The sequence below is a fragment of the Seriola dumerili genome, unplaced genomic scaffold (genome assembly GCF_002260705.1).
Source record: "Seriola dumerili isolate Sdu_G_001 unplaced genomic scaffold, Sdu_1.0 BDQW01001298.1, whole genome shotgun sequence".
NCBI classification, from domain to species: Eukaryota; Metazoa; Chordata; class Actinopteri; order Carangiformes; family Carangidae; genus Seriola; species Seriola dumerili.
Window position 1 is genome coordinate 699,689 of NW_019175553.1, and position 27,616 is coordinate 727,304.

General features: G+C 41.3%; 2 protein-coding genes across 2 annotated transcripts; both read left to right on the forward strand.

Moving 5' to 3' along the window:
- The first annotated feature begins 1,874 nt into the window (after window positions 1-1,874).
- On the forward strand, window positions 1,875-8,850 carry LOC111238288 (SH2 domain-containing protein 1B-like). Its single transcript, XM_022767717.1, has 4 exons — window positions 1,875-2,242; window positions 3,064-3,127; window positions 5,573-5,822; window positions 5,922-8,850. Exons 1-4 carry the CDS (start codon window positions 2,100-2,102, stop codon window positions 5,960-5,962), a joined length of 498 nt encoding a protein of 165 aa, XP_022623438.1. The 5' UTR covers window positions 1,875-2,099; the 3' UTR covers window positions 5,963-8,850.
- Window positions 8,851-9,401: 551 nt separating this feature from the next.
- cip2a (cell proliferation regulating inhibitor of protein phosphatase 2A) lies at window positions 9,402-19,355 on the forward strand. The gene is made up of 22 exons (XM_022767752.1): window positions 9,402-9,447; window positions 9,692-9,794; window positions 10,650-10,797; window positions 10,973-11,085; window positions 11,341-11,435; window positions 11,528-11,624; window positions 12,387-12,509; window positions 12,703-12,848; window positions 12,956-13,031; window positions 13,649-13,888; window positions 14,567-14,729; window positions 14,813-14,960; window positions 15,436-15,535; window positions 15,669-15,787; window positions 16,319-16,499; window positions 16,845-16,919; window positions 17,340-17,450; window positions 17,634-17,830; window positions 18,332-18,445; window positions 18,575-18,657; window positions 18,790-18,929; window positions 19,039-19,355. The coding sequence occupies exons 2-22, from the start codon at window positions 9,693-9,695 to the stop codon at window positions 19,183-19,185; spliced, it is 2,718 nt and encodes a 905-aa protein (XP_022623473.1). The 5' UTR covers window positions 9,402-9,447; window position 9,692; the 3' UTR covers window positions 19,186-19,355.
- The last annotated feature ends 8,261 nt before the right edge of the window (window positions 19,356-27,616 follow it).

Here is a 27,616-nt window from a genome sequence, read left to right on the forward strand (position 1 = left end):
CCAGATGGCAGGAGCTCAGACACACTCCTGTGTTTTGTAACTCTTCTGTTGAAGTGAAACTGACAGGGAGCACCTGAGGAGCAGATTGTGTGTGTGTGTGTGTGTGTGTGTGTGTGTGTGTGTGTGTGTGTGTGTGTGTGCGCCCTGCAGCCCTGCAGGTTGACCGGGAGCGTCGGGTCCTTCAGCTCCTCCTGCAGGACAAAGCAGGTATATTTCTTTCAGTCCCAACTGAGAGGAAAGAGTTGAAGTGAATCAGAGAATAAACTGATGACTGTCGGGTCACGTCATGGAAATCTGTGGCACCTTGTCTCATTGTTTTGCTTCTTCTCTTTCTTTGTTGTTAAAAATCAATCTTCACCAGTAACTTAACCAAAGAAAATAACATTAAATGTGTTGATTGTTTGTTGATCTGAGTTAAAAAATATTCTGAGTCTGCTGGAAAATTAAAAAGATTTTTAACACATTTCTACGTTATAAACTAAATTAAAGAGGTTGATCATCAGGTCCACTTTTCTGTATTATTGTTATTCTCCATTATTTTCAGTTTTCTTGTGTTTACATTTCTCTTGTGTTGTACATTGTGTTTTTGTTTTATACTCTGCTTCATCACAACAGAGTGCGCCCTCTCTTTCAATCTTATCTTGCCCAGTTGTTCGGTAATCCATCCATGACTACGACTACTACTCCTCACTTGATTAAGATCTGCTTATCCACTTTAAATACTACGGCGCCTTGAGAGGTCGGCTCTAAGTCTGGAGACAGAAAGCAGCTTTAGATAAATGATCATTATTGCTCCAGTATAATAACAACATGACCAAAGATACGAGAGCTCTTTATTATCCAGAACTTATTTCTGCCAATCGACACAAACTAAGATTTTTACTCAAGACTGTCGATTCACTGACGATTCCAGCTCCATCCAGCTGAAGGTGATGCTGATTACTGAAGATTTTATTCTTATTTTATTGATTAGCAGGAGTCAGTTCTGATGTTCAGCAGCCACATCAGGTCACACTTTTCTTTTTCCTTTTTCTTTAAGATTTTATTGCAAAAGGTTTTTTTTTTTTAATAAAAACTTGTGTGTAAGTGGAAAATAATTCAGCTTTTAAAAGGTTTCAGGACAGGAACAACTCTTCTGAATCTTACCAACAATCTGGCTTCTGACTCAGCCATGTGTTATGGGCTGAGGTGCTGGGTGGAGCTGCTTTCTGACACACTTTTAAAGTGGTTTTCCTCTTGTTTTTCAAACAGTACCTGCCAAGACTCTATCAATAACTGTGACTCTTCATTTGCACATAAAGTACGGTGTGTCTCAGGGCTCAATTCTAGGTCAAATTTTATTCTCCTTATACAGGCACACTGAGTTTCCTGCAGGACTGTCTGCACCAGTAAAACACAGATCCTTGTCATTGGCTCCCAGCACACTTAGGACAGACTCTGCCATCTGCTGGTTCCCAAAATATGGACCAACCTTTCCTCTGCATTGAGCTTTGCACCTAAATGATCTTATTTTAAGAAGAAACTGAAGACATTTATGTTCAGTTGAGTTTTGTGTGTATTCATGATGTCTTTCTGCATCTGTGATTTTCTCTGTAGAACTTGTGACCTGTGAATTTGCTTCTTATGGGGAACATTAAACTTTTATTGTGTCTTACTTTTCTGAGTTCTACCACTTCAAATAGCAATGCTTCCACTTCTGTTGCTAATTAATGCTGTTTCTAACCATCAAAAGCTTCTACCACTTACATTTCACACGTACAAACACACACACTCACACACACACACACACACAGACATAAACACTTCCTGTGCAACTGGGGCAGTGGTTTTCTTCGCTGCCTCTGCTTTCTCAGTGTCATTCTGCTGAACGCCTCCCTGTGTTCAGTGCTGACCTCTCTCTGCTGTAGATGCACCAGACCTCCAGGGACAAAATCAAGCTCAACCACTTCACCACCTGGACTGGATTTCTATAGCACCTGTGTGAAATCACCAAGGCAACACTGAGCTGCTGTTCTTAAAAATGAAGCTGTCCTGAGAGAGCAGAAAGTGGGGGGGGGGTCTGTGTAGTGGATGTCTGAGCGCTGCAGTGTCTGCTCGCCATGGCAGCAGCTCTGCCGGTGTGCTACCACGGCGCCATGAGCAGGACGGAGTGCGAGGATCTGCTGGGAAAGAAGAACAAGGATGGAGCTTACCTGATCCGAGACAGCGAGACCATTCAGGGAGCCATGTGTCTGTGTGTCTAGTGAGTACTCTGCTCTCTGGTTCTCTCTGGTGAGGCTTCGATGTGCCAGACTTCCCTTTATCTCAACTGTTGGTTTTCTGTCGTCTTCTAAAGCCTTTTGTAATTTTAACAGCTGCCATCACAGCTCATAATACTAATATTGCTTTATTCCTAATAGCACTTAGATAGGTATAATATTAATAGTAATTTGTGTTGATGCAAAGCTTTTCCTCATAACACACAAGTGTTAATATTGAAATATTTTATATGTAAATCAGAAAACTTTATCCAGTGTTCGTCAATGTTGAATAAATAGAAATAAGTTGTAAACAAAGTTTACTTCATAAAACATGTTTCTAACGTCACTGTCATTTTGGAGCAGGTAATAGTCAAAATAAAGAAATTGCATGTAAAATGATCAGTATACACTGTTTGCAAGTACATACTGTTTAATTAATAGATTTGTTTTAGTCAAAATTTAAAGAAATAATGGAATAGACGTTCATTTATGGGTCTTATTGCTGTGTTTACGAATGCTTCACTTGAATACTCCTTTGTGATTCCATTGTGGTGAGTTGCTGCCTCTTCATTTCTGTAGTTTTTCCATCACACTGTGATGAGAGAGAAAAGCCCTTTGCATCAGGTCTTAGTGACGCTGGAAGGATCACTCATGATGTGCACAAGCGGGTAACGTGACTAGTTCCTGTTTGTGCTGGTTCCTGTAACTCATCAGCATCATGTTTGATTTTATCAACTAAAAGTTGTTCGTAGTAAAAAATAAAGGTTGAAGAGAGGTTGGTAGAAATGTGTATCAATAACATGCATCCTGTTTGTCTTTGCAGTAAAAAGAGGGTGGTGTATACCTACAGACTGCTTCAGACACACAATGGACAGTACACTCTTGTGGTAAACACACACACACACACACACACACACACATACACACACACACACACACACACACACACACACACACACACACACACACACACACACACACACATACAAGCAAAAGCGCATCAACAGTGGAATTCAACCCAAACATAATTTAGAATTCATTCATTCATCATTTATTCATTTTTTATCGCTTCAGTTTACACAACATAATACACACTCCATGTTCTACCAATACTCTGAACAACCTTTCAATCAATCAAACTTTATTTATGCAACACCTTTCATGAATGTTATTACAATTCAAAGTGCTTTATAGAGGCTGATGATAAGATAAGAAATAAAACATTTTAAAATTGATACGAAAACTGACAAGCAACTGACGTCAGGAGTTTACAGATAGGAGAGTGTAACAGCAGTCTGGTCTGCGTGATATAGAAGTGTGCATTAGTCACTGTGTGTAGGCGTTCACGGCGTGGCTCACCTCGACTTCTCCCCTGACCGTGGAAAAAAACATATTTTAACCCTAAAAAATTCTGTTTTATCCTGGTTCAGCTGTAGAAAGATTTGGGAACTGATATCTGAAATATATAATCTGATAATCTGAAATATATATATATATATATATATATATATATATAGGAAATGGCATTTACTGGTCCACATAAAGCTGTGTGTCATCAGCATAGAGGGGTAACATATATAGGATAAAAGTGACTTTAGAGTCTGGTACAAAAAACTCTCTTTCAGACACATTTTTATGATCATTAACTTCATAGAGACTTTTAAATTGATTAAGAGAATTGAAGTAAACATCTGCTCTGATGTCATACCTACAAACTGATCATCAGCTGAACTTATCACAAACAACTTCTGCACATTTTCTTTTCTATACTTTGATTTGAATTCAGCTACATCCTTCAGTTTTATTGCCCTTCATGGGATAAAAAGTCTGTTGTTATGTAATTGAACCTGACTTAGACTGATTTTCCTTTCATACACACAAACATAGTGGATAATTTTCAGCCCTGCGTGGTGTCTTCATGTTTAGCTGTCAGGCTGAATACAGCTCCAACAACCGTAACCAGTAAGGTAGGGCCTCCTGTAGGTCACCTGAGAGGCAAAACCAGGTAAAGAAATGTTCTAATCATTGTTCCACTACTACCCTCTGTTGCTCTTTAAGCTGTGAGTCCGTGGTAATAACTGGAGGCAACTCTAATGAGCATATCAATGTTTTTATAAGTGGGCGTAAGAGAATAAAGGTCAGGGATTTTCAACCTAGATAATAAAAGTGAGGGGAGGATTTTGAAAAGTGTGCGCAGTATATACAGTATAGTGGCTTTACATTAGTGGCGTATATATTAGCCAACACCTCAACACAGGAACTAAAATATGATGAAATAAGTACAAAAGTCCCTTATAATCCAACATATACTCTGTTCTGAACTACTTTAAAGTATTTATGATTTTCAAAAATTTCCACCTGTGAAAAACAGACCATCTGTCACAACACTTATCAAAACATGCTGGGTGTTTCATTTCATCCCCAAAATGGAAACTTGGTAGTTATCAGCTCACCCCCTTAGCAGAGGAAACTTCTCTGACGTTGGTTTAGGCACAAACACACCACACAACACTTTGTACCACACTAACGGTCTGATAGAGACTTTTTTGGGGGGGGGGGTATTTATTTTCCATTCAACTGCACAACTGCAAGCATGAGGTCACTGTCTAATGGAGCAGACGTTTACCCTGTAGATCTGCTGCCCACTTCTCAGAATTGTTTGTTCAGCAATGAAAACCAATGTCGTGGTTATTGATGTTGCGCAACATTGCAGCTACAGAAGTTCTCATTATTTGGCCCTCTCCTCTTGTCTCAGTATTTCTTCCTCAGGATAGATGTCAGAGCTAACAACACAATAAACAACATGAATCAACGCTTCATCACCTCATGAAGGAGGATTTGTCTCAGGACTGTTGCATTAGACTGCACTAGTATTAGTATTACTGCTGTAATAAACTGCCAGCTGACTGTGTGCTGTATATATGACTAAAGGTTGACGGTTCCAGGTTCAGCTTTATTGTCAGGATTTATTGATAATGAAGTAAATAAATAAATTAGAATAGAATAACACATTCAAATAGGCATTAGAATAAAGCAAGGTATATTCTACCTTGCTTTATTTTAATCTAATGTAAATGTAAAAGTTATGGTAGGAAGATTTATTATTGGGGGTGAAGGTAGAGCGAAGGGACCGGTTTGGTTATATGCACATATAGACCAACACACCAGAATAATTCGATGTGAATTTCACAGACATGTTGCAATAAATATCACGGTGTTGAAGCATGAAGTGTGGAGCTGAGGTCCATGACAGGAGACCCTCAACACAGAGCTGCAGTGCAGTCACATTCTCACGGACTCGTTCTTCACTGAGTGTTTTGTTTTGCCCTCAGACGGCGGGAGGTGTGGAGGAGACGTTCTTTAAGAACTTGGAAGATCTGATTCGTCACTATAAGAGAAAGAACCAGGGCCTGGCCATGCACCTGCGCCACTCTGTCAAAAGGAAGACGGCCTTGTTGATTAAACCCCCAAACCCACCTGGAAACCCACCTAGAAACCCACCTGGAAACCCACCTGGAAACCCACCTGGAAACCCACCTGAGGAAGAGGAGGAAGATCCATTCGAAGAACCTGATTATGAGAGTATGTCATATGTTTTTTTTACTGATCTTTCTCACAGCATCTTCTTTGACTCATGGTGTATTTGACCTTCTCTTCTCCTTCTTCTTCTTCTTCTTCTAGACGCTCCTAACTCTGATTACGTCGAGGTCCTCCCTGATTAACACGAAGCATCAAGCACATGAAGAAAGTGCCAAAGATGTTTTGGGGAAAAGGTCTGAACAATGGGACTTAAAAAGGACGACGGATCAAGTTCAGAATGATGAATAAGGAACGTGGACAATGGACACGTCCTTAAGAACAAAGATCTTCATCTTGTATTTTCATTTTTTTTTTTTGTTGTTGCTGTTTTTATCCAGCGGATCAGTGGTCATTCCACCACTTTGCTCCAGACTGAAATATCTCAACAACTATTTATTGGATTGCCATGAAATTTGCTTCAGATACTCGTGTTCACCAGAGGATGGATCCTCCTGACTTTCATGATCCTCCTGACTTTCATGATCCCCTGACTTTCCTTCTAGTGTCGTCAGCAAGTTTTGTACATCTGGGACACACATTCACGTCCTCCATGAGCCTTAGTCTTGTCCTAGTAGTCCTCAGTCTTTTACAGTTTACAGTTATGTGGTAGGACTTGTTCCATCTGATCATTTGCATATGACGCATGCTAGTTAGTTATAGGCATATGGAAAGTCTTGACCTATTAAAGGGAAGGTCTTGATGCAGCAAAATTTACCCAAATATCTCAAAATGTGTGATCCAGTCATCCAGCTGAAGGACAGTTTCATTATTCCTCAGCCGTGGTCTCATTTACATGTTGTTTCACATCATTAACAGTTGTGAAAGGCACAACTTCAGCTCCATAAACTGAGAGACTAAACAGTTTAACCACTCCGCGCTTGTAGCTGAGCTGAAACACCATTTCTTGCTCTTCACATGTTGAATTAATGAAGAAACAGGAAACTCGCACAATAGTCACGTATGTTTAAATGTTCTAAAAGCGCTCAACCTGAGCTTCCTGAAGCAGGACACAAAATGAAAGTATCAGTCTGGTCGACCAAGAAACATGAGAAGAGCAAAACCACAATGTGTCTCAAATGTTTTGACTTCTCTGTCCTGGTTGTTTGGTCCTTATTATGTCGGGGACTATTTTCTGCGGTGCACTGATCCATATGTGGCGCTGCATAGAGTATTTTGGGGCAGCAGGTGTGTGCGTGGGACTGAGTCTGTGTGTGTTTCTGGTGATGAAAGTTTAATAATAGTATTAGTAAAAGTTTTTGGAAACATTGGAGCTGTACGGCTCAGAAGAATAAATACTCTCACACTACTGAGTTACTCAGGTACAGTCAGTGTTGGTTTTGCTCTTGTCATTAAAGTGTCATTAAACTTTTGATAGATAATACCTTTGCATGTTTTTCCCAGACTTTAACTTTGATTATTGGATCTTCAGTCGAGGGAATTTAATGTTATGAAGAAATATTTCAGTGGGTTTGACCTTTGTTCTGTTAAAGAGCATGTACATGTACATATGAGATTTTTAATGTGGGCTATTTATTCATATATATTATGCAAATTTTTTGAAAACAAGAAACATGATGTTGTAAAAGATAAACATACTGTGATGCTTTTTTCAAAGAGCATAAAGACAATCCTCAGTATTATGTAACTAGTAGTTTTCATATGCAATTTAAACATGTAGCATTAGAATCACAGGACTTGGATGGATTTGATGAATATGTAATATTAAATTTTCTTCTTCTTTCTTTTTGACAAGGAGGTTAATAATTGATTTTAACTTTCATCCTGATTAATGAGGGACTAAAATAAGATCTGTTTTTATTCTGCAATTGCCAAAAATCTTTCTGCTGTATGTGAGACTGTAATTGGTCAGTTTTGCCCTGTTCATCATTTCTTGTCACCTGGTTTGTCAAAGCAGTGAAGGGAGGGTCCAGACAGGAAACAAAATGTTGGCGTGAACACATTTGCATTTAACAAGTACTGTAAAGTTGACAGAAGAAGTCGGATATGTTGATTGTTTTGTTTTAAACCAAAGAATCATGATCATATCTAAACGTATTGCATTTATATTGTTATAGCTTATAAGCTTGCAGCTTTGTCTTGTGTGGTCTGGCTGCTGTGCACTCAGCCTGGCGTTGCTTTATCTTCAACATCGTTTACAGGTTGTATTGCAACAGATGTCACATTATTTTTGCTTTTATTTTGATTATATATTTTTACATTTGTTTTTATTTGCTGCAGACATCTAATATTTGACATTAATGGAACCTTTTGTTTTTAATCAGGCAACTCACTCACTCCTTATGATTATAATCCTGTGAGGTTCACTGTGACATACAAGTCACTGTTGCAGACACAAGAGACCTAAAACTCTGAGACTGTCCATCATGTCCTCGCCTTTCACGCGGATATGGACCGATATATGAATTTTGCAGCTACACAGACCTGTAGACCTGTTTGTTACAAAGTCAGACTTCTCTGTTTTATGGTCTGTGCGGACTAAACATCATCACACATCCTGTCTCTGTTTTCACACCCCACCAGTACAAGCTGATCTGAGCCCCTTCACATTTCTTTAACTGACCTTTTATTAAGCATTGCTTTCGTTACTTTGGTACTGTTATCATATTTCTTTGCACATTCATTTTTTTGAGGGAAGATTGATTTATTTTTGCACATTTCAAGTTAATGCATATCTCTGCCTCTTTAATTTATGTGACCAAACAAGTGCACAGGGGAAACAACAAAGACACGCGTGAAAAAAGTGGAAAAAGTCAGTGGTGTGTTTAAAGACAGGACGCATGGTCTAACCACAGTTTCCACACATAAATACAGAAGCAATTATGATCCTCTGCATCCACTCATACACACATGCACAAACGTGCTTTCACCCACCCTCAGTTAAAGTTGGCAGGAAATCTGAAAACAAATATAATATGTGATTACCATGACTGATTTATAAGGGCTGGCCTCAGGAACATAAACTTTTTTAAGACAGGGCACTTGTATTGGATTGCATTAGAATGTATTTGAACCAAAGTGTTGATTAAAAACATGTTTAAAAAAAGGTTTAATTTATTTAGTTTTATTTGTTCTATTCTATTTTATTTTGTACCTTTTATTTTGTTCTATTTTATTTAGTTTAAGTCATTTTATTGTTACATTTATTTAATTATTTATTTTATGTATTTTATATTGTCTTTTTTATTTTATTTCATTTATTTAGTTGTATTTATTTTGTTTTCTTGCATTTATTTTATTTTATTTTTTACAGTAAAGTAAGGCTGTTTCTTGCTCCGCCCCTTTGGTTACGTATCTCCTCGCGTGGCCTCTTCCAACACAGGTAATGGAGGGGGGGTTATACGTTGCATAAATTCGTTTAATTAATGAAAGATACAAAGTTAAAGCTTCCACATTATGTTTTAACATAAGGTATAAGTAGTTTAGTAATATAACACATTCATTTATATCATACACCTATCAATATTAGCTTTATTGATAAAGAATTAACCTGTCGTCTCTCCCTTTTCTCGAACATGGTCCGTTCCTTCCTCGTTCGAAGCTCGAAGCGGGAGGAGGCTGCCGTTGTGTTGCCGGTTGTTGCTTATGAAGAAAGAAAAAACCACCAAAGGTAGTCTGCGATGAAAAAGCAGGAAAATGTGGTTCTTTTACATACATGAGCAGCGGTTAAAAGTTATAAGCCACTTTTGAAATAAGCAATTTAATTTGCTGTTGTCATGAAAGACTAAGAAAGGCTTGCTAGCTAGTGTTAGCAAAGTCCCTAAGTTAGAGGTTCAAGATGGACGTTGTTGTCTTTGCGAGCTAATGCGTTATCTAACGATTTAAAACTTATAAAGAACAGTTTTGTTCCACAGGATGGACCTGACGACGTGTTTGAAGTCTCTGTTGTTGGCTATCCAGCAGTACAGAGACAGCAGGACGGTACAAAACGCAGCGCAGCTACAGAAACAAGTGGAGGTGAGCGCTGCTTTCTGCCTCAAAGGTTCAAATGTTCAATGTTTCATCCACAAAAACATGGAAATCACACTGAAATCACTGGTCTGATTTATAGACAGCTTAACAAGGCCACAGGTGTGGTTTCAGAGTCAGTAGATACACAGTGATAGGGCAGAATATCTCGAGGAGGCAGGTAGTAAATCAGGGGTTATGTTATGATTAATTATGATTAATTAAACAATGTGCATACAGTAGTTAAGTTGCCATAAAGGCTGGATGTTTTGTATACCCAAATATATACAAATGAAATACTCATTTGTAGAATTTACTTTGGGGTCTGAGAAATTGTGATGGGACAATATACATTTATACAATAAACATATTCCTTGTCCAGAAGAAACAAAGAGTGTGATTATATAGGCTGTTTTGCCAGTTACCACTGTAACAACACACCAAGCAAATTAAATGCAGTCTAATACGACAGTCCTGTAATGCATGCTCAGTTTTTGTTGAAACTGTTGGTCATTTTGTAGGTAGTGATATGTGGTGCTGTTGGACAGTACCTGTATTGCATTACACTGAGAGGTGATTTCTTTCTAGTCGTTTCGTTACTAAAAGAAGAAAAAAGAATTGCTGGATTGCCTCATAGAATAGAATAAATTATGTTACAATGAAAACAAAGTGTGAATGTGTTTGGACCAAAATGAAAATCTGTTTTAGCCTTGTGATTACAAGCCAAAATACTGGTACAGATATTTAAGCTTTTCTGAAAGTTGGTTGGTACATTTACACCAACGTAGCCTACAGTCTGCAGTAAACATGCTCTGTGTGTGTGTGTTTGTTTGTTTGTTTGTTTGTTTGCTTGCTTGTTTGCAGGAGGTTTCGGGCCTAAATTGTGACCAGCTGCTGTCTTCAGGCCAGGTGTTACCCAGTGAGTGTGTGAGTGGACTGGTGGAGCTGGTTGGAAACCCAAACACCAGCCCGAACTTGACAAGCTCCATCATCTCCCTGCTGGCAAAACTAGGTAGTGTGCACCTGTGTACATACATCATATCCCTTTCCCCCATCACACACATGCCACAACCTCAAGGCTGTAGCAGTTTTTCATGTTGGTGTCACATGGGAACAGGATCTTCTTTCTTGCAGAAAACTGAAAACATAATCCTTGTCTTTTTCCTATCTTGCACACACTCCCTCAGCCTGTGATGATGACAGTCGGGAGATACTTCACAGCAGCTACAACCTCACCAGCACCCTGGCCTCTGTCATCCACTGCCATAGTGCCACACCCAGAGAGCCACTGCTACTGCAGGTATGTCCATCCCTGCAGACAGTTTGGTGTTGCCTTGTCAGGCAGTGTCTTCTCTGTACAGGATATTGTCAGTGCACATTTTGAGCATCAAACTGAAAAAGATGCATTCAGTAACGGATGAGGTTGTCTCTAAAAATCCTGATGGTGCCATGTATTGTTTGATGACCTTGTAATGAATCAAGCTAAAATGAGTAATTGTTTTTATGTTAAACTTTGTAATGGATCATATGATGTAAAGATGCGTTTGTGTTTCAGTGTTTACAGGTGCTGCAGAAACTGACGTACCACACTCGCATCTTCCAGTCGACAAACTACATCCACGAGCTCATCGCTTTCCTCATGACCAACATGTAAAACTTGCATCTCACATCTCACAGTATGATGTCATGAGAGTGAAGGATTGTTTGGATCCAGCTAATCATATTACGCTCTTTCGCTGCAGCCAGTCTCACAATGACGACATCATCATGCCCTGCCTCGGCCTCATGGCCAACCTGTGTCGTGACAACCACTCGGTGCAGAGCCACATCAAGTCTCTGGTGAGTCTCAGCTGAATAAATGACTCAGGGGGTCCGTCTGTGTGTGTGAGGACGGACATGAACATTTTTACTTTCAGTTGCTTTTTATTTTAACAGGTTTGCATTTCCTTCCTCCAGCTTCTCAGTTGTAGGAATTTGCTGCATTTGTTGAAGTCATGTGACAGTGAATAGAATATCTTTGGTTAGGCAATACAAGACATCTGAAGACGTCACATTTCACTCGAAAACAGAGATGAACATTTTCACTATTCTTTGACATTTTATGGAAAAATCAAGAAAATAAGTGAGAATGTGAAAAAGTGTTGAAGTGCTGAAGCTAAAGAAATATAAATATGCTAATAAAATAGTATTTAAAATCGGTTGCAGGAAGCAGGGAGTGTTTGACAGATGCTGAAATATAGAATTCCACTTTTTTTGCAGGTAAAACAAAAGATTTTTTTTTTTTTTGTGAGTTTTATTATTTAAATTTAAATGCCCTTACAAGAGGTTTGATTGTTGACTGTGGTGATTTTGTTTTTGTATCACTTGTTTTGTGTCTCACTGCACTTACTGTATGTGATGTCCCGAGGGTTTGGGTTGTTTTTGTTGTGAGCCCACCAAAGCAAATTACTGTCAGCTCTATTGAATTGATAGTAAAGCATCTGAAAGAGGCAGACAAGATTAATCTTATTAGACTCATTAAAAACACAACTGAAAGTATCTTGTGGGGACTTTTAGATATCACACTTTGGTTCTTGTGGTTTTTTTTTTTTTTTTTTTTAGGACAGTGTGAAGCCATTTTATCGAACACTGATCAACTTCCTGGCTCACAACAGTCTGACTGTGGTGGTCTTCACCTTATCCATACTGTCCAGCCTCACTCTGAACGAGAAGGTTGGAGAGAAGGTGGGTTTCTTTTTACTGTGTGTTGGGTTTTCAAAGAATGACAAGGTTGTTGTTTTTTTTTTAATCTCAACAGCACAATTGTTTGTTCCTTTTTTGTGTTTGTTCCTCTTTTTACTTCAGTTTTTATTTACCACTCGAAGAATCTAACTGCAGCCTCATTCATCTTCTTTGTATCTGGGTTTGTTCCCACCAGCTCTTTGACGCAAAGAACATCCACCAGACGTTCCAGCTCGTGTTCAACATCATTGTGAACGGTGATGGCACTCTGACGAGAAAATACTCAGTTGACCTTTTGGTTGAACTGTTGAAGAACCCCAAAATAGCAGACTTCCTCACTAGGTATACAGATGTAGACGTTTCTAATGTAGGGTGTTTAACCGCAGTGGTCGCTTCAGTGCTCTGTGGACTGTGAATTGCATTGTTGAAAGCCATATTTCCATTGCTAGGTACCAGCACTTCTCAGCATGCGTGTCTCAGGTTTTAGGACTGCTGCAATCAAAAGACCCAGATTCTGCAGCCAAGGTGAGACGACAGAAACCAGACAATTATACACCAAACATGTTATACATTATTCTGTATGTCTTTATTTAACATTTCCACTGTAAAAACAGGTACTGGAACTCTGTTGGTTAAAATTGTCGCATCTTTTTAAAAAAAAATTTTTAATGCAAGACTGGACGTTTTATTTGGCAGACAATAAAGCAATGACAGGAAATGAGGAGGCGACATACAACAGATGTCTCCAGCTGATATCAAATATGACATGTTATTTTACTCAGTTCCTTAAAGCTATAACTCTAGGATCCTTTGAGGAAGAGATTTTTAACATCTGTACATGCTGATATCTGCAGGTTGAAGCACACAGGTTGTCAAAATTAAAAACAATGAAGTAACTCCACCCACCATGCAGTGTGAATGGCCAGAAGAGGGTCTTCAAAGTAGATCATTAAAATGTGATGTTGTAAAATGAGCTGTAGTGCAGGTTAAAGACAGAATTGTGTCTATAGCAGGTCAAAGGTTTAAATGAGCGGATCTGTTAATCCATCAGATTTTTTTTTTTTTTAACTATTTAGTGTTTGATCTATAAAATGTCAGAATATAGTGAGGCTTTAATCCTGATTTGTGTGTGTTGTCTGCAGGTGTTGGAGCTCCTCCTGGCCATGTGCAGTGTGTCAGGTCTGCGCTCGCTCCTGTGTGAGGTGGTTTTCAAACCAGCGGGGGCCAAACTCAGAGCAGCAGGTCGAAGGCAGGTGGCCGGACCGGACGGGGGACGCAGACCGGAGGCCGGGCTCGCTCTGGTGCAGTGGCTGAGCTCGCCTGTGGAGGGCGCTGAAACTTGCTCTCTCCAGGCCCTGCACCTGTTGAATGAGCTGCTGGAGGTACGACATTAAAACACATGCATGAACCCAAAATATAATTCCTTGTTCAATTTAAATACAAACTTGTACTTAAAATTACCTCTTTAATTTTAAATCTTCCCACATTAGTTTTACATTAGTGTGTAATCACTGTGGCAACATTACAGCAGCTCTATATAAAATACATTTAGGACCACCTGATTTTTCTGTGTGACCACCTGTTAAATATAAAGTAAATATATGTAAAGGCTGGATATGGTTGGTAAAATGATCAAAATTGACTGAAACAAGCTTCTTTGAATTTGATTTTAATCAGTAAATATCAAAGAATAAGTAAACCAGACATTTTAGGCTGTGGACATGTTTTAACTCTCTCTGCTACAGACACATTTCATCTGGTGCTAAATCAGAATTGAGGTTTGATAATCAGGTCTAATTACATTTAAATTTTAGGTCAATATGTGGAAATTTATATCAGCTGCACTTCTGCTTTTACACAATGCTGCATATGTTATTTTGGTTTCTCTTTGGTTTAAGTTTTTGCATCACCCTCTGATGTGACGTGTTGAGCTTTTACCACTCCTCAACGTGACTATAGGTCTCATGGATCCAGGAAGTCGCTGTGTCTGTATCTCTAACAGAAAGATTCTCCTCATTCTGTTTCTTTCCCTCCCGCCCTCCTCGTCCTGATCTGTTCAGGAGGCTCTGGGAGCAGAGAGCGTCCCTGATAGTGTGGTGAGCTTTGTAGAAATGTTGCTTCCAGTCCTGTTGGGGCTCCTGAAGGGCCTTGATCCTGCAAAGGGAGACGCTCAGCTGAGGAAACACTGCCACCGCATCACACACGTTACCAGCTTGCTGCTTAATATCCTTCCCCTGACTGTGCCGCTCTGCTTTTTGTGTATGTTTCTGTCTTTCTGGTTTGTTTTGAAGCCTTAACTCCTCCACTCCTGTGCGCTGAGGACTCCACCAGATCCTTAGTGTCCCGTCAGGTGAGCGCTCAACTCTGCCTCTCACAGGTTCAATCCCTCCTCTCCTGTTGCCATAACAACAGCCCCCTCACCTGTCTCCCTCCCGGCTCCGACAACGATCTCAGGTGAGTGACATCTGGAGTTATGATCATTATTTAATATTGTACATATGTACTTGGGTGTCACTGTGATTGCACGTCAGTTTCTTCTGTTTCCGTAGCTCGGTCTCACAAAGAGGTGTGATGTATGTTTACACACGTGTGACCGCCAAACTGATGCGAACACCTTAAACACAGTCAGATCTGTCACAGCAACACGTCGCTCCTTTATTACAAAACTGCTGACATGTTGATGCATCAGTAATGATTGTATAATATATAATAACTTGACTGAGAGTTTTGTAATAGTTGGGAAGTGTAAATTCATGCTGCATGTTTACCTGAAGTTATATAAATGTTTTGATCTGAATACTTTTAAATGCTTAAAGTTGCTTAAAGTGTGTGTGTGTGTGTGTGTGTGTGTGTGTGTGTGTGTGTGTGTGTGTGTGTGTGTGTGTGTGTGTGTGTGTGTGTGTGTGTGTGTGTGTGTGTGTGTGTTCAGTCAGGTGTGTGCAGACGCTCTGCTCAAGACTCTGGAGTTAATGAGCAAACTGAGACAGCAGGTGAAAGACATGGAGACTAGCTTCTACAGGATGTTACAGGTAAACACACACACACACACACACACACACACACACACACACACCTTTCACCTCCTGTGCTTCGTCTCTAGCGTTCTTTCCTGTACTGTGGTTTTCTCTGTGACCTACTTCTCTCTCTGGCTCTATCATCCAGGATCAGAGGATAGTTACTCCCCTCTCTCTGGCGCTGACGTCCCACCACAGAGAGCGCGTGCAGACCGGCCTCTCTCTGTTGTTTGAAGCCACGCCCCTCCCAGACTTCCCCTCATTGGTGTGAGTTACAGCCACAAAATGCATTTACAGTTATTTCTAACACACAGTTTATATTTATTCCCAGTTCCTCTTAATTAATCTAATCTCATAGTAACATCAAGAATGTCGAGTCAGGTTCATTAAATACATCTCGCGTCAGACTTTCAGTCTCCCATAAGACACCGTGGGTAAGTGGTTCACACCCTGCAGTTTGTGACCCTCCAGACACACCAGCAGAAACTTTTAGTGGTCACAAACAAATATTTGTGTTTAATTATTTATTTATTTATCTATTTCAAATTTTCTTCTTGTTGTCTTGTCACCTCTTCATGTCTCTAAAAATCCTTTATAGGACCTATTTGTAAGTTTTGCTATTGCTAACTAGCTAGCGTTAGCATTAACAGCTGCGTGCTTGATCAGTGAACACAGTGACACGAGGAGAACAGAGTGTGGAAGTTTATTTGAAAGTAAAAATGACCCACTTACATGTAAGTTGTTTAGATAATATGGAAAAATGTTGCTGTTGTTGATTCCATCCGTCAAATTTTGAAGTCTGGGGGAAAGTATCGCGGCCAACAACGCCTATCGCCAGAGGGAGGCCGAGCTGTCCGTCAAACGTGTTGCAGTGCAGGAAGTCCCACCTCCCAGGACAAACACCAGCGTCCTGGACTCTTCCAGTGGTTGCAGCAGGAGTGTCAGCAATCTGGTTGAGAAGATCCAGAATGGTTTGGAGGTACAACATGCACGTGTTTTTAAATTGATACTGGGAAGCTCCTGTATATTGTTTAGTGTAAGACTTGCATCATATACTGAGACTTTTCAGTTGATTGAATCTGAGAGGAATATGTTCACTGTGATCTGAATATTACATGAGGCTGGAAAAAGCCTCATCCCTTCAGGACCTCAAAGAGTGTTCAGATAACACAGTCGCTCTGCAACCGGTGACAAGGGGGTCACAATTCAGAATCTTCATTGTGTCAGCCACTGTGGTGCATGTGTTAAAATGAGCTCCCTCCAGCTGCTAACAGTATTTGTGGGTGTGAAATGTTTTTTCTCACGGACGTCCTCTTGTTCGTAGCTGCAGGAGCAAGTGAAGGACTCACACGTGTCTGAGATCATCGACGTTTATGAACAGAAGCTCTCTGCATTTGCGGTGAGTACGTTTGTCAGATGACATGAGAATTTACAGAAGAACTATTATCACACCGTCTACATGTCGGAATAAAATATTAGAAATATAATTAAAAGAATTAATTAAATCTAGAAAGAACTCCATCTGCACAAAACTACGACCTCAAATATGATTGTAACTTGTTTGGATCGTCACCTTTTTGACACAGCGTCACAAAGGTTTGAAATTACGTGAGATTGTAGGAATGTTTCTCTGTTTCTCGTCATTTTTTAACTAGCTGCAGGTGCAGGGGAACAAATGGAGATACATGGGTTACAGCCGTAATTATGAAAACTGTATTGATGTTAGAGCTGTGACGGTATTGGCTGTGGCTCATTAAGTTTAACATTGTCCTCATTAAATGACGGTGGGCTCAGTCACATTTCTTTGTCGCCCCATCAGTCTAAGGAGAGTCGTCTGCAGGACTTGTTGGAGGCGAAGGCTCTGGCTCTCTCTCAGGCCGACCGTCTCATCGCTCAGTATCGCTTCCAACGAGCTCAAGCTGAAGCTGAGGTGACATTCACACACCTGAACAATTCACACAGTAGCTGCATGAATATGACTATATAATACTATCCTTTTCTGGCACTAGTTTAGGACTTTAGGAGTCAGAGGTGAATGTGACATAAAAACCACAGGACAGGTAGAGTCTCCGGTTGCTGAGACCTATTTTCTGCTCTGTGTTTTTTTTTTCAGGCTCGTAAGCTCGGCTGTTTGCTGAAGGACGGCGAGCGCCGGCGCGAGGATCTGCAGGGCGAGCTGAGCAACCAGGTGCTGGAGGTGGAGCGCTCCAAGGCCGACATGGAGGAGCTGCTGCAGCACAACGCCAGGCTGCAGCAGGACTCGGAGGAGCACCAGGCCCTCAAAGGAGCCTACAACACCCTGCTCAACAGGTCAGAGGCAGTGAGGCTTTGTTAACCAGATCCAGACATTTGAATCGTTAAAACCAGGATTTTCTTGACAATAAAATGATGTTTTTTCACCCAAAAAACAAGGTTCCAAAAACAGAATCAGAATTTAGCTGTTTCATGCAAAAAATATTATTTCTAAGTTTCTGTTTTCACATTAATTAACTCCATTAAAAAGGTTCTTTAAAGACTCACATTCAGTGAAAGGAGTTTTTATAATAAATACAACCTGGTTGACTGAACACAAACATGATCCAGTCTCATCGACTTCATTAAAGGTTTTCTCTCTTTCGGCCCAAAAAGCCCAAAAAAATAACTTTAAGAAAAAAACCAGATTATAATTCTGTTCCTTTTTGTATAATAATACAAGTTGAAGGCTATAATCACATTAAAACTCAAAATGATAAAGAAAGAAACGGTATGAATTCTTACTATAAGGGTGTGTCAGGTGTGAGCAGGTGCAGGTAACGTGTCGTTCTGCCGCAGGTTCAATGAGAGCGAGCGGCTGCTGAAGGAGCTGCAGGCGGCTCACATCTCTCTCACCAAACAGAGCGACACACTGAGGAAGAGCCATGAAGCGCTCCAACTCCAACACGAAAAGTAATACACACACACACACACACACACTTCAGTCCTGGCATTTATCTTTGCATCTTTATGTCCTAAGTCCTCTCCACATTCTCTCTCTCTCTCTCTCTCTCTCTCTCTCTCTCTCTCTCTCTCTCTCAGGATGGCGTCGGTGTTGGAGGAGAGAGGGGAGGAGATCAGATCCCTCCAATCAGATCTACAGCAGAGAAACAGTGACATCGCAGGTGAGTCAGACTTCAGCACCTGTCAGCTGGTAAACCCAGAGCGCCGTCGTAAAATAATTAACACTTTGGCGCCACGTGGTGGTCGCCGTGAGAATGACCGCGTGGGTTGATGCTTTGGCTCGGTCCTGTCAGATCTGCGTGGGGAGCTGCGGGCCGAGGAGGAGAGGCTGAAGGAGAGGGATCAAGAGAAGAGGGACCTGGAGGAGACGGTGGATGTTTTGAGGAAGGAGCTTAACAAGACGGAGCAGGCCAGGAAGGACGCCAGCATCAAGGTGACAAAGAGAGTGAAAGCAGAGATAGAAGAAACACAAACAGTCATTTTCAGTCATTACATAAATCGGTCACTACTCTTCAACCTTTAACCTTTCCTGTTTTTTCCAGGCGTCCTCCCTGGAGCTGCAGAAGAGCCAGCTGGAGACGAAGCTGAAGCAGAAGGAGGATGAGCTGAACAAACACTCGGCGATGATCGCCATGATCCACAGCCTCAGCAGCGGCAAGATGAAGAGCGACGTCAACCTGTCGCTCTGAGGAACGCACGGAGACGCAGATGAGTCGGGGGGGACAGAACAGATTCTGTTTTTTAAACTCACAAAGATTTATGGACAATGATCTTAATTTTTAAACCAGTTAACACACTTAATGAACTAAACTAAAAACGAAGCTGTATTTAAATCATTGTATGTGTCGTGTTTGTGTCTGTGTTTTTATTGTTTGCTGAATAAATGATGGATTTCTGTTCGTACTGGATTCCTCAGTCCAATAAAATGTACACGTGTCTTGAAAATGAATTTTATACTGATAGTTTCAGCAGCAACAAAATAGATCAGATTTAATCCAAAAACACACATTTGATCAGACAGACGTGTGTGTGTGTGTGTGTGTGTGTGTGTGTCTGCTGTGAAAGGGTTAAATATTGTTTTCAGGTTGTCCATCCCTTTGACGGAACTTCTTCAAATTTGGCATTAACATTCACCAGGACTCAAGGACGAACTGATTAGATTTTGGTGGTCAAAGGTCAAGCTCAGTGTGACCTTTTTAGCCATTAATCAAGGCTTTACAGCAATTATGACAAATCTTCCCACAAATGGTGAATATTCTCTCTGACTCTGGATAAACAGGGATGAGACCTGGAACTAGTTTGAGTGGAGGAGGGATACGACCACGAGGAGATTCTAGTTTTCTAATGTAACTTTAAGGAAAATAATGAAGTCATCATCCACGGCTTCCTCTACGGCAGGTGAGTGACGAGCCGCATGCTTTTTATTTTAATTTGTTTAATGAAATCAAAATATGTAAAGTACACATGCAAAAATACTATTTCCTTTTAATGTGAATGTAAACTTAAAAGTATTTATGTGTGTGTGTGTTAGACGTGGCCCGACTGTCCAGCTCAGAGTTTGATGGCTTTGAGATGCTTCGCCTGCCGTCCTGCACAGTGTGGCTGCCAGAGATTGTGCTGGAAAACAAGTGAGATTCAAATTTCCTGTATTTGTTTACATGTATAAAGACAAACAAACAAACAAACAACCTTTTATCACACAGCTGCAAAACAAAGGTTCAGCAAATGTTCCCTCCTGTTGCTCCTTTGTTTATGTTTGTTTCCACCGACACATTCGAGGAAACTTAATGTGAAGATCAGTGAAGCTGGAGGAAACAAGCAGCTGATCATTATTATGTGTTTTTGGCTTTAAGATGCAAAGTTTTCAATTTAATTACATCTGATCCTTTTCCTCCAATGAAGAATCTATGAATATGTAAACTGAGATTTAAGATGAGCACAGAGAAACTTTCCCTCTTCAGCAGATGAAAGTTTAATCCACATTATTTGTTTCAAATGGTGCACTTATGTCGGCACTGTTTGTCCAGCAGAGGGCAGCAGTGACCTCGGAGCTGTGCTCTTCTGTTATTGTCTGTTGCTGCATATTTCCTGTCATTCATCACAGATAAAATACATGTTTCAGTGTAGTTCAGTTTGTATTTCATTTAATATGTGGTTTACTGTGCACAGCCCTAAATGGGACAGAGACAAAACCTCCCCAAACTTTCCTCTCATGTTCAGTCTGTGCAAACATGTTCTAACTAGTTCACACAGCATCATCAGCAGGAAACAGTTTAACCTGACCGGTTACCCCTCTGCACTTATATTTTACATGTGGTTTTGAGGGAAATGCAGCTTTGACTCTCAGACAAACACCTCAGATGTGGGTAATGTGGGTGATGTCAGTAGCTTTAAACACAAGATGAATGAAAACAAACAACTGAAGTTCTGTTCATTTGCAAAAGTTATCTAATCACCCTTCACCTGGTACAACACAGGTTTGACCTGCTAAACATCATGCATAAAGTAGATCAATATGGTTGCCTACGCAGGAAGCAATCAGGTTTATCTTCAGAGCAAGCCGAGGTGTTCACAGAGGAAGGGGTCGACCTCACAGAGAAACTCGATCATCTCTGAACTGGCAGCTTCACCTTTCTTCCTCACTGTGTCGATGACAAAACGAGCTTTGTCTCGTTTGTTCTGCATCTCGTCCACTGACTCCCTCTCAGAGTCCGTGATCACCTTCTTCTCCAACAGTTTGTCCAGCAGACTCTGGAGAACAGGTTCTGATATCCCATCGATGAAGCCGCTCCGTGTGTCCAACAGCCGGTCGTTTGAGACGAGACTCAGAGGAATCGTCCCGCAGGACTTTTTTACTCCGGACGACGAAAGACAAACTCGTCTTTCCCAGACACAGCGGCCGCTGTCAGTGTCTCTCAAACACAGTTTAATATGTTGTTTGACTGTTTCTAAAATCACCTGGAATGACGGGAAGAAGTTGTCGTAGTCGTTGCAGTCAAATTCAGATTCTGTCGGTTCGACTCGAAGCGAGTCGTCTTCAGGACAAGTGGACAGTGTGTAAACCTGATCCGGCTGCAGTTTACACTGTGGGGTTTTTTCTATGTACCTCTCATCTCCGACTAACTTCTTCCTGGTGCGCTGCACGTCCCGGAGAGAGACGTTTCTCGGTAGCAACAACACGTTGATCACAGATTCAACATCAGGATCAGGTGAGGGCCTGTAGAAGAGCAGAACCAGCGCTCGGACCGGGACAAGAGGCGAGTCTTCATCCTTGACGTTACCGAAACCAGAAAACCCAGTGATGTTTATAATGACATGAGTTTCTGTTATCTCATGAGGGGTGATCAACTCCATGCTCTCCTCCTTCACATGAGCTACTGACAGGAAGTGGCATCCTCCTGTGGAGCTGATCTCACAGTGTGGGAGATGAAGCCGACACACAGACTGCTGGACACATCTGATGTCAAACAGGGGTCCTGCAGGCTTCTTGTGATACTGAGCCAGTTGCCTCCTGTCCCAGGGGACGATCCTGTAAACCACGTCCCCTTCTCCCTCCATGTGAAACAGCAGGCCTGTCACTCTGCACTGGTACAGGCCTGGGCGGGAGCACTGGAAGCTGTAGCTTTCATCGTTTTCTTCCTCGGTGATATCGGGTGTAAACTCCTCGTAGCTGGTTTGTGACGTCACGTCAGGTGAACTTTGAGCTCGTCTAAACTTCCTGTTCTCTGCAGAGATGATCTGACTGAGTGAGGGAACGCTGACAGAACGAGGCAAACGGCCGGAGTCTCTTCCACTTAAACCGGGATCTGAGGAGGAGATGTGGAGCTGAGAACAGGTTGGCAGGGTGTTTGTGACTGAGTAGTTCACAGCTGCAACAGACGCCTCCGTTTCCACCAGGGCTTCACTGTCGCTGGTGTTTTCAGGCTGCAGAGTAAAAGACTGAAATGCATCTTGTCCTTCAGTGTGGACATCAACATTCAGGGAGTCAACAGGACTGTATAGTGGACGTAGACTGTAAGGCATCATTTCGTTTTTACAATAACCATGAGACTCAGGTTTCAACAAGGACTCATGTGATAAAAATTTACCGGTCTCATAGACAGATCCTCCATGAGACCAGGAGTCTAGAGAATCCATCTCATGTGCGTCTATTCCAAAGAAAGATAAAGATCCATCATTATCATAGACAGATCCTCTACCAGGTTCTTCAACTGGTTTACGACAGAAGTATGAAGAATAGCAAGTAGAACCGCTCACTATAGGGTGAGATAAATGTTTATGATTAAGACAATGCTGCTTTGTCCGGGCGTCATGGATAACTGCACTACCAGGGCGAAGACAAGTATAGACAGCTTCACGGTCAGGGTCAGGGTCAGGTTGTGCAGAATTAACTCTGCAGATCCTGGACAGAGCGTCCCTGATCCTTCTGGCTGCCCGGCTGAAACACGACGATCCTCTTCCTGTTCTTTCATGTTTCACAGTCGACGCCATTTTGCTGCGTCACAGTCGGAGTCGGTGGAGCTGAATGAGCAACAGAACCCAGGAAATGATCGGGAGACGTTCTCGTCCGTCTTTCTGAGACGCAGGTCTGACTTCACATCTGTGCATCACCTCTGTGCTCATTTCCTGCCCGTGTTTTCAGTCCCTTCTTCAATCCACAACCGACTCTTCTCTTTCTGTCTCTTCGTCTGCTTCGTGTTTTTCTGCTCCCAGACCCTGAAATCAGTTAAGAGGAAGTCAGATTAAAATCTCCCACTAATATTTCAGCTCATCTATTCAACAGACTTGTGTGACCCTAAACGCCCCACCACAGGCCTGCAGTGAATTCTACCTTCATGAAGGTTGTAATGTGAATGTTTTTAAGCCGTTTTAGAGAAGTGTTGATTCCACTGTAACACAGGCTAGGTGTACCTAATAAACTGCCATTAGTCATTTATCATTCAAACAACAAAAACTCAACACAACACAAACGATGAAGAAGGAGACAGGAAGCTTCAAACAGCTGAGAAAACAATGTCAGATTAAAACCACGTTTTCCATAAATTCCTGTAACTGATATTTAAACAGAGCAGCGTTACATTTCATAAAAGCTGATAAACTATAAAAGAGAACTAACACTGCACAGCCTCTTGATAAACTGACTCACCCAGACAGATGCTCTTCCTTTACACTTCATCTCTAACAAACTCACAAACTTTTATCTTTTAATAAAGACGTTAATACAGTTTAATGTCTGACTCACCGCTGAGCTGCTCGTCATGTAACGCAGGAAACACTCGATCAGCTGCTTTGTGATTTCTTCCTCTTCTTCTTTTTTATTCACACTGTTCAACTTACAACCGAACAGGACATTAGTTTTGTTCTTCTGTTTAATAAAGAGTAACTGTTAATTCTGCTGTGAAGTCCATTTAAACTTAATGGTACATACAGCTGTAACTCTGATCTGTCTCCCATCACATCATATCAGATGCTTATGAGAACAGGTAGTTTTGCTCTGATATTTGTACCATCTCAGTGAAGCTGTGTCACCTCTAAATGTCTCCCTTGTTCCTTGTTGTTATGGCGCCCCCTGCCGCCATTAATCCACACTACAGCAGTGGATGAGTTCAGGACAGAAACAGAAGCTCAAACTGAAGGAAAACCAAGAACAAGAAGAACCATGAATCAACACCAGAGAGCTGGAGTAAATCCTTCACAGACTCTTTGTAGATATTTTCTTTATTGCAAGTATTAATATTTATTTAACAGAGGACTTACTGTGATTTATTATTATAGTAATATCTTTCTAATGGGTAGAGGACAGTTTTGTCTTTACCATTCTCCGACAGGACATACAGAAGATATGAAAAATATATATCCTAAGAAAAGGATGTTTTCAGTTTATACAGAGGCTACATGTGACTTCAACTACTCTTCTCTGCGTGTGCCCTGGTCTCACTTATTCAACAAGAATCAGCACTTCATGGGGATGGACATGGGTTCACCAGATCATGAAGATCCCGGTGATGCATTCAAGGTTTATCTTCAGAGCAAGCCGAGGTGTTCACAGAGGAAGGGGTCGACCTCACAGAGAAACTCGATCATCTCTGAACTGGCAGCTTCACCTTTCTTCCTCACTGTGTCGATGACAAAACGAGCTTTGTCTCGTTTGTTCTGCATCTCGTCCACTGACTCCCACTCAGGGTCCGTGATCACCTGTATCTCCAACAGTTTGTCCAGCAGACTCTGGAGAACAGGTTCTGATATCGCTTGAATCAAACCGCTCCGTATGTCCATCAGCGTCTGGCTCGACCCATGGGAGCTTTTTCCTGTGGTCAACGAAAGACAAACTTCTCTCACCCACACACTGTGGGAGCTTTTGCTTTCTTTCAAGAACAGGTGGATTGTCTTCATCATCTTTTTTAAGTACACCTGGAATGATGGGAAGAAGTTGTTGTAGTCGTTGCAGACAAATTCATATTCTGTCGGTTCGACTCGAACCGAGTCGTCTTCAGGACAAGTGGACAGTGTGTAAACCTGATCCGGCTGCAGTTTACACTGTGGGGTTTTTTCTATGTACCTCTCATCTCCGACTAACTTCTTTCTGGTGCGCTGCACGTCCCGGAGAGACACATTTTTTGGTAGCAACAACACGTTGATCACAGATTCAACATCAGGATCAGGTGAGGGCCTGTAGAAGAGCAGAACCAGCGCTCGGACCGGGACAGGAGGCGAGTCTTCATCCTTGACATTACCGAAACCAGAAAACCCAGTGATGTTTATAATGACATGAGTTTCTGTTATCTCATGAGGGGAGATAAACTCCATGCTCTCCTCCTTCACATGAGCTACTGACAGGAACTGACATCCTCCTGTGGAGCTGATCTCACAGTGTGGGAGATGAAGCCGACACACAGACTGCTGGACACATCTGATGTCAAACAGGGGTCCTGCAGGCTTCTTGTGATACTGAGCCAGTCGCCTCCTGTTCCAGGGGACGATCCTGTAAACCACGTCCCCTTCTCCCTCCATGTGAAACAGCAGGCCTGTCACTCTGCACTGGTACAGGCCTGGGCGGGAGCACTGGAAGCTGTAGCTTTCATCGCTTTCTTCCTCGGTGATATCGGGTGTAAACTCCTCGTAGCTGGTTTGTAACGTTACGTCAGGTGAACTTTGAGCTCGTCTAAACTTCCTGTTCTCTGCAGAGATTATCTGACAGTCAACAGGACTGGATTGTGGACATGGACTGTAAGACATCATTTCATTTTTACAATAACCATGAGACTCAGGTCTCAACAAGGACTCATGTGATAAAAATTTACCGGTCTCATAGACAGATCCTCCAAGAGACCGGGAGTCTAGAGAATCCATCTCTGCGTCTATTTTCAACAAGGAAGTATCAGTATAGCGATAGACAGATCCTCTATCAGGTTCTTGAACTGGTTTACCACAGTGGTATGAAGAATAACCGGTAGAACCTCTCACTATAAGGCGAGATGAATGTTTAGGATTAAGACAATGCCGCTCTGTCTGGGCTTCATAGATAGATCGACTACGAAGATCAAGACAAGTATGGTCAGGGTCACGGTTTGCAGAATTAACTCTGCAGATCCTGGGCAGAGCGTCCCTGATGCTTCTGGCTGCCTGGCTGAAACACGACGATCTTTTTCCTGTTCTTTCACGTTTCACAGTCGACGCCATTTTGCTGCGTCACAGTCGGAGTCAGTGGAGCTGAATGAGCAACAGGACCCAGGAAATGATCGGGAGACGTTCTCGTCCGTCTTTCTGAGACGCAGGTCTGACTTCACATCTGTGCATCACATCTGTGCTCATTTCCTGCCCGTGTTTTCAGTCCCTTCTTCAGCCACAACCGACTCTGTTTTTTGTGTCTGCTTCGTGTTTCTCCCAGACCCTGAAATAAATTAAGAGGATGTCAGATTCAAATCTCCCACTAATATTTCAGCTCATCTATTCAACAAACAGACTTGTGTAACTCTAAACGCCCCACCACAGGCTGCAGTGAATTCTACATTCATGAAGGTTGTAATGTGAACGTTTTTAAGCCGTTTTATAGAAGCGTTGATTCCACTGTAACACAGGCTAGGTGTACCTAATAAACTGCCAATTGAGTGTAAGTTGTTGTTAAATGAAAATAAGATAGAAAGTGGAACAGAAACCTACAAACCTAACTATTACAAAATAACTGAACAAGAGAAATCAGTAAATATTCTCTTCCACTAAAACACAAGAAGCTCCTTCACTTTCTTCTTTCCACCTCCTACAGACCTTTAATAAACCAGTGTTTATTTTACATAAATGACATTTTAAAATATATTTCATAAACAAGCCACATGTGCCTTTGTGCAGTTTAAGCGCCTACATGTGCACATTGTGTTATACATGTACAAATCTAATTAATTAGTTGTAGTAGTTACACATATAGAATAGCTGAACAGTATAACCATTGTGATTAGCTATCCTGTAAATCAGTTTTTTGTATGTTCAGGTTATAACCGTGCCATGGGAAATGGTTAAAGTGTCGTACCAGATGCTTAAAATGTTCATATTTTAAAAATAATTTTAATCAAAATGCAGATTATTATAGAAATGGTAGGGGACATATCCCCACCATCCCAAACATAAATTAAACCCATATGAATTGCTGTTCCTTGGACCATGAAAGCACATACTCAAAACAAATTAATTGTTTGTTGATGCCTTCCAAACATCCCATATTAGTGATATGACTGTTTTCTGATCTGCCACCTCTATAGTTGAGGTCTGGTTTAGGCACACTGACAAGCTTAACAGGCAAATATCCATCCACCCAGACTTCATTCCTGTTAAGTTTTGTAGAGCTACAACAACCTCATACTACTTTCACTTTGTGGTTGAAGCATTAACTACAAATGATATTCTTGTAAGAAAAGTCTCACTCAAAATACTAAAAGGTCTCCTATAGTCAAGGTTTGTTAATCGATAACAGCTTTAACCTGGATTCGGCTCACCACACTACACCGGAAAGACAGGGTGTGCACAGTATATTGTAAATGTAGCCTGCATCCATGTCCAATCTTTAATTTACGTCTCTGCCTTTACAACTTTACCTCTTTTTGGTTGGCATCGGATTTCTCTCTTATT

What these genes read in the sequence shown, in the direction of transcription:
- LOC111238288 (XM_022767717.1), top strand. Translation starts at nt 2,100, where the DNA reads ATGGCAGCAGCTCTGCCGGTGTGCTACCACGGCGCCATGAGCAGGACG. An exon ending in GCCATGTGTCTGTGTGTCTA is followed by an intron (nt 2,243 to 3,063) that starts GTGAGTACTCTG and finishes TTGTCTTTGCAG; the next exon opens with TAAAAAGAGGGTGGTGTATA. An exon ending in ATGGACAGTACACTCTTGTG is followed by an intron (nt 3,128 to 5,572) that starts GTAAACACACAC and finishes TTTTGCCCTCAG; the next exon opens with ACGGCGGGAGGTGTGGAGGA.
- cip2a (XM_022767752.1), top strand. Translation starts at nt 9,693, where the DNA reads ATGGACCTGACGACGTGTTTGAAGTCTCTGTTGTTGGCTATCCAGCAG. An exon ending in AGAGCCACATCAAGTCTCTG is followed by an intron (nt 11,625 to 12,386) that starts GTGAGTCTCAGC and finishes TTTTTTTTTTAG; the next exon opens with GACAGTGTGAAGCCATTTTA. An exon ending in CCAGACTTCCCCTCATTGGT is followed by an intron (nt 15,788 to 16,318) that starts GTGAGTTACAGC and finishes CAAATTTTGAAG; the next exon opens with TCTGGGGGAAAGTATCGCGG.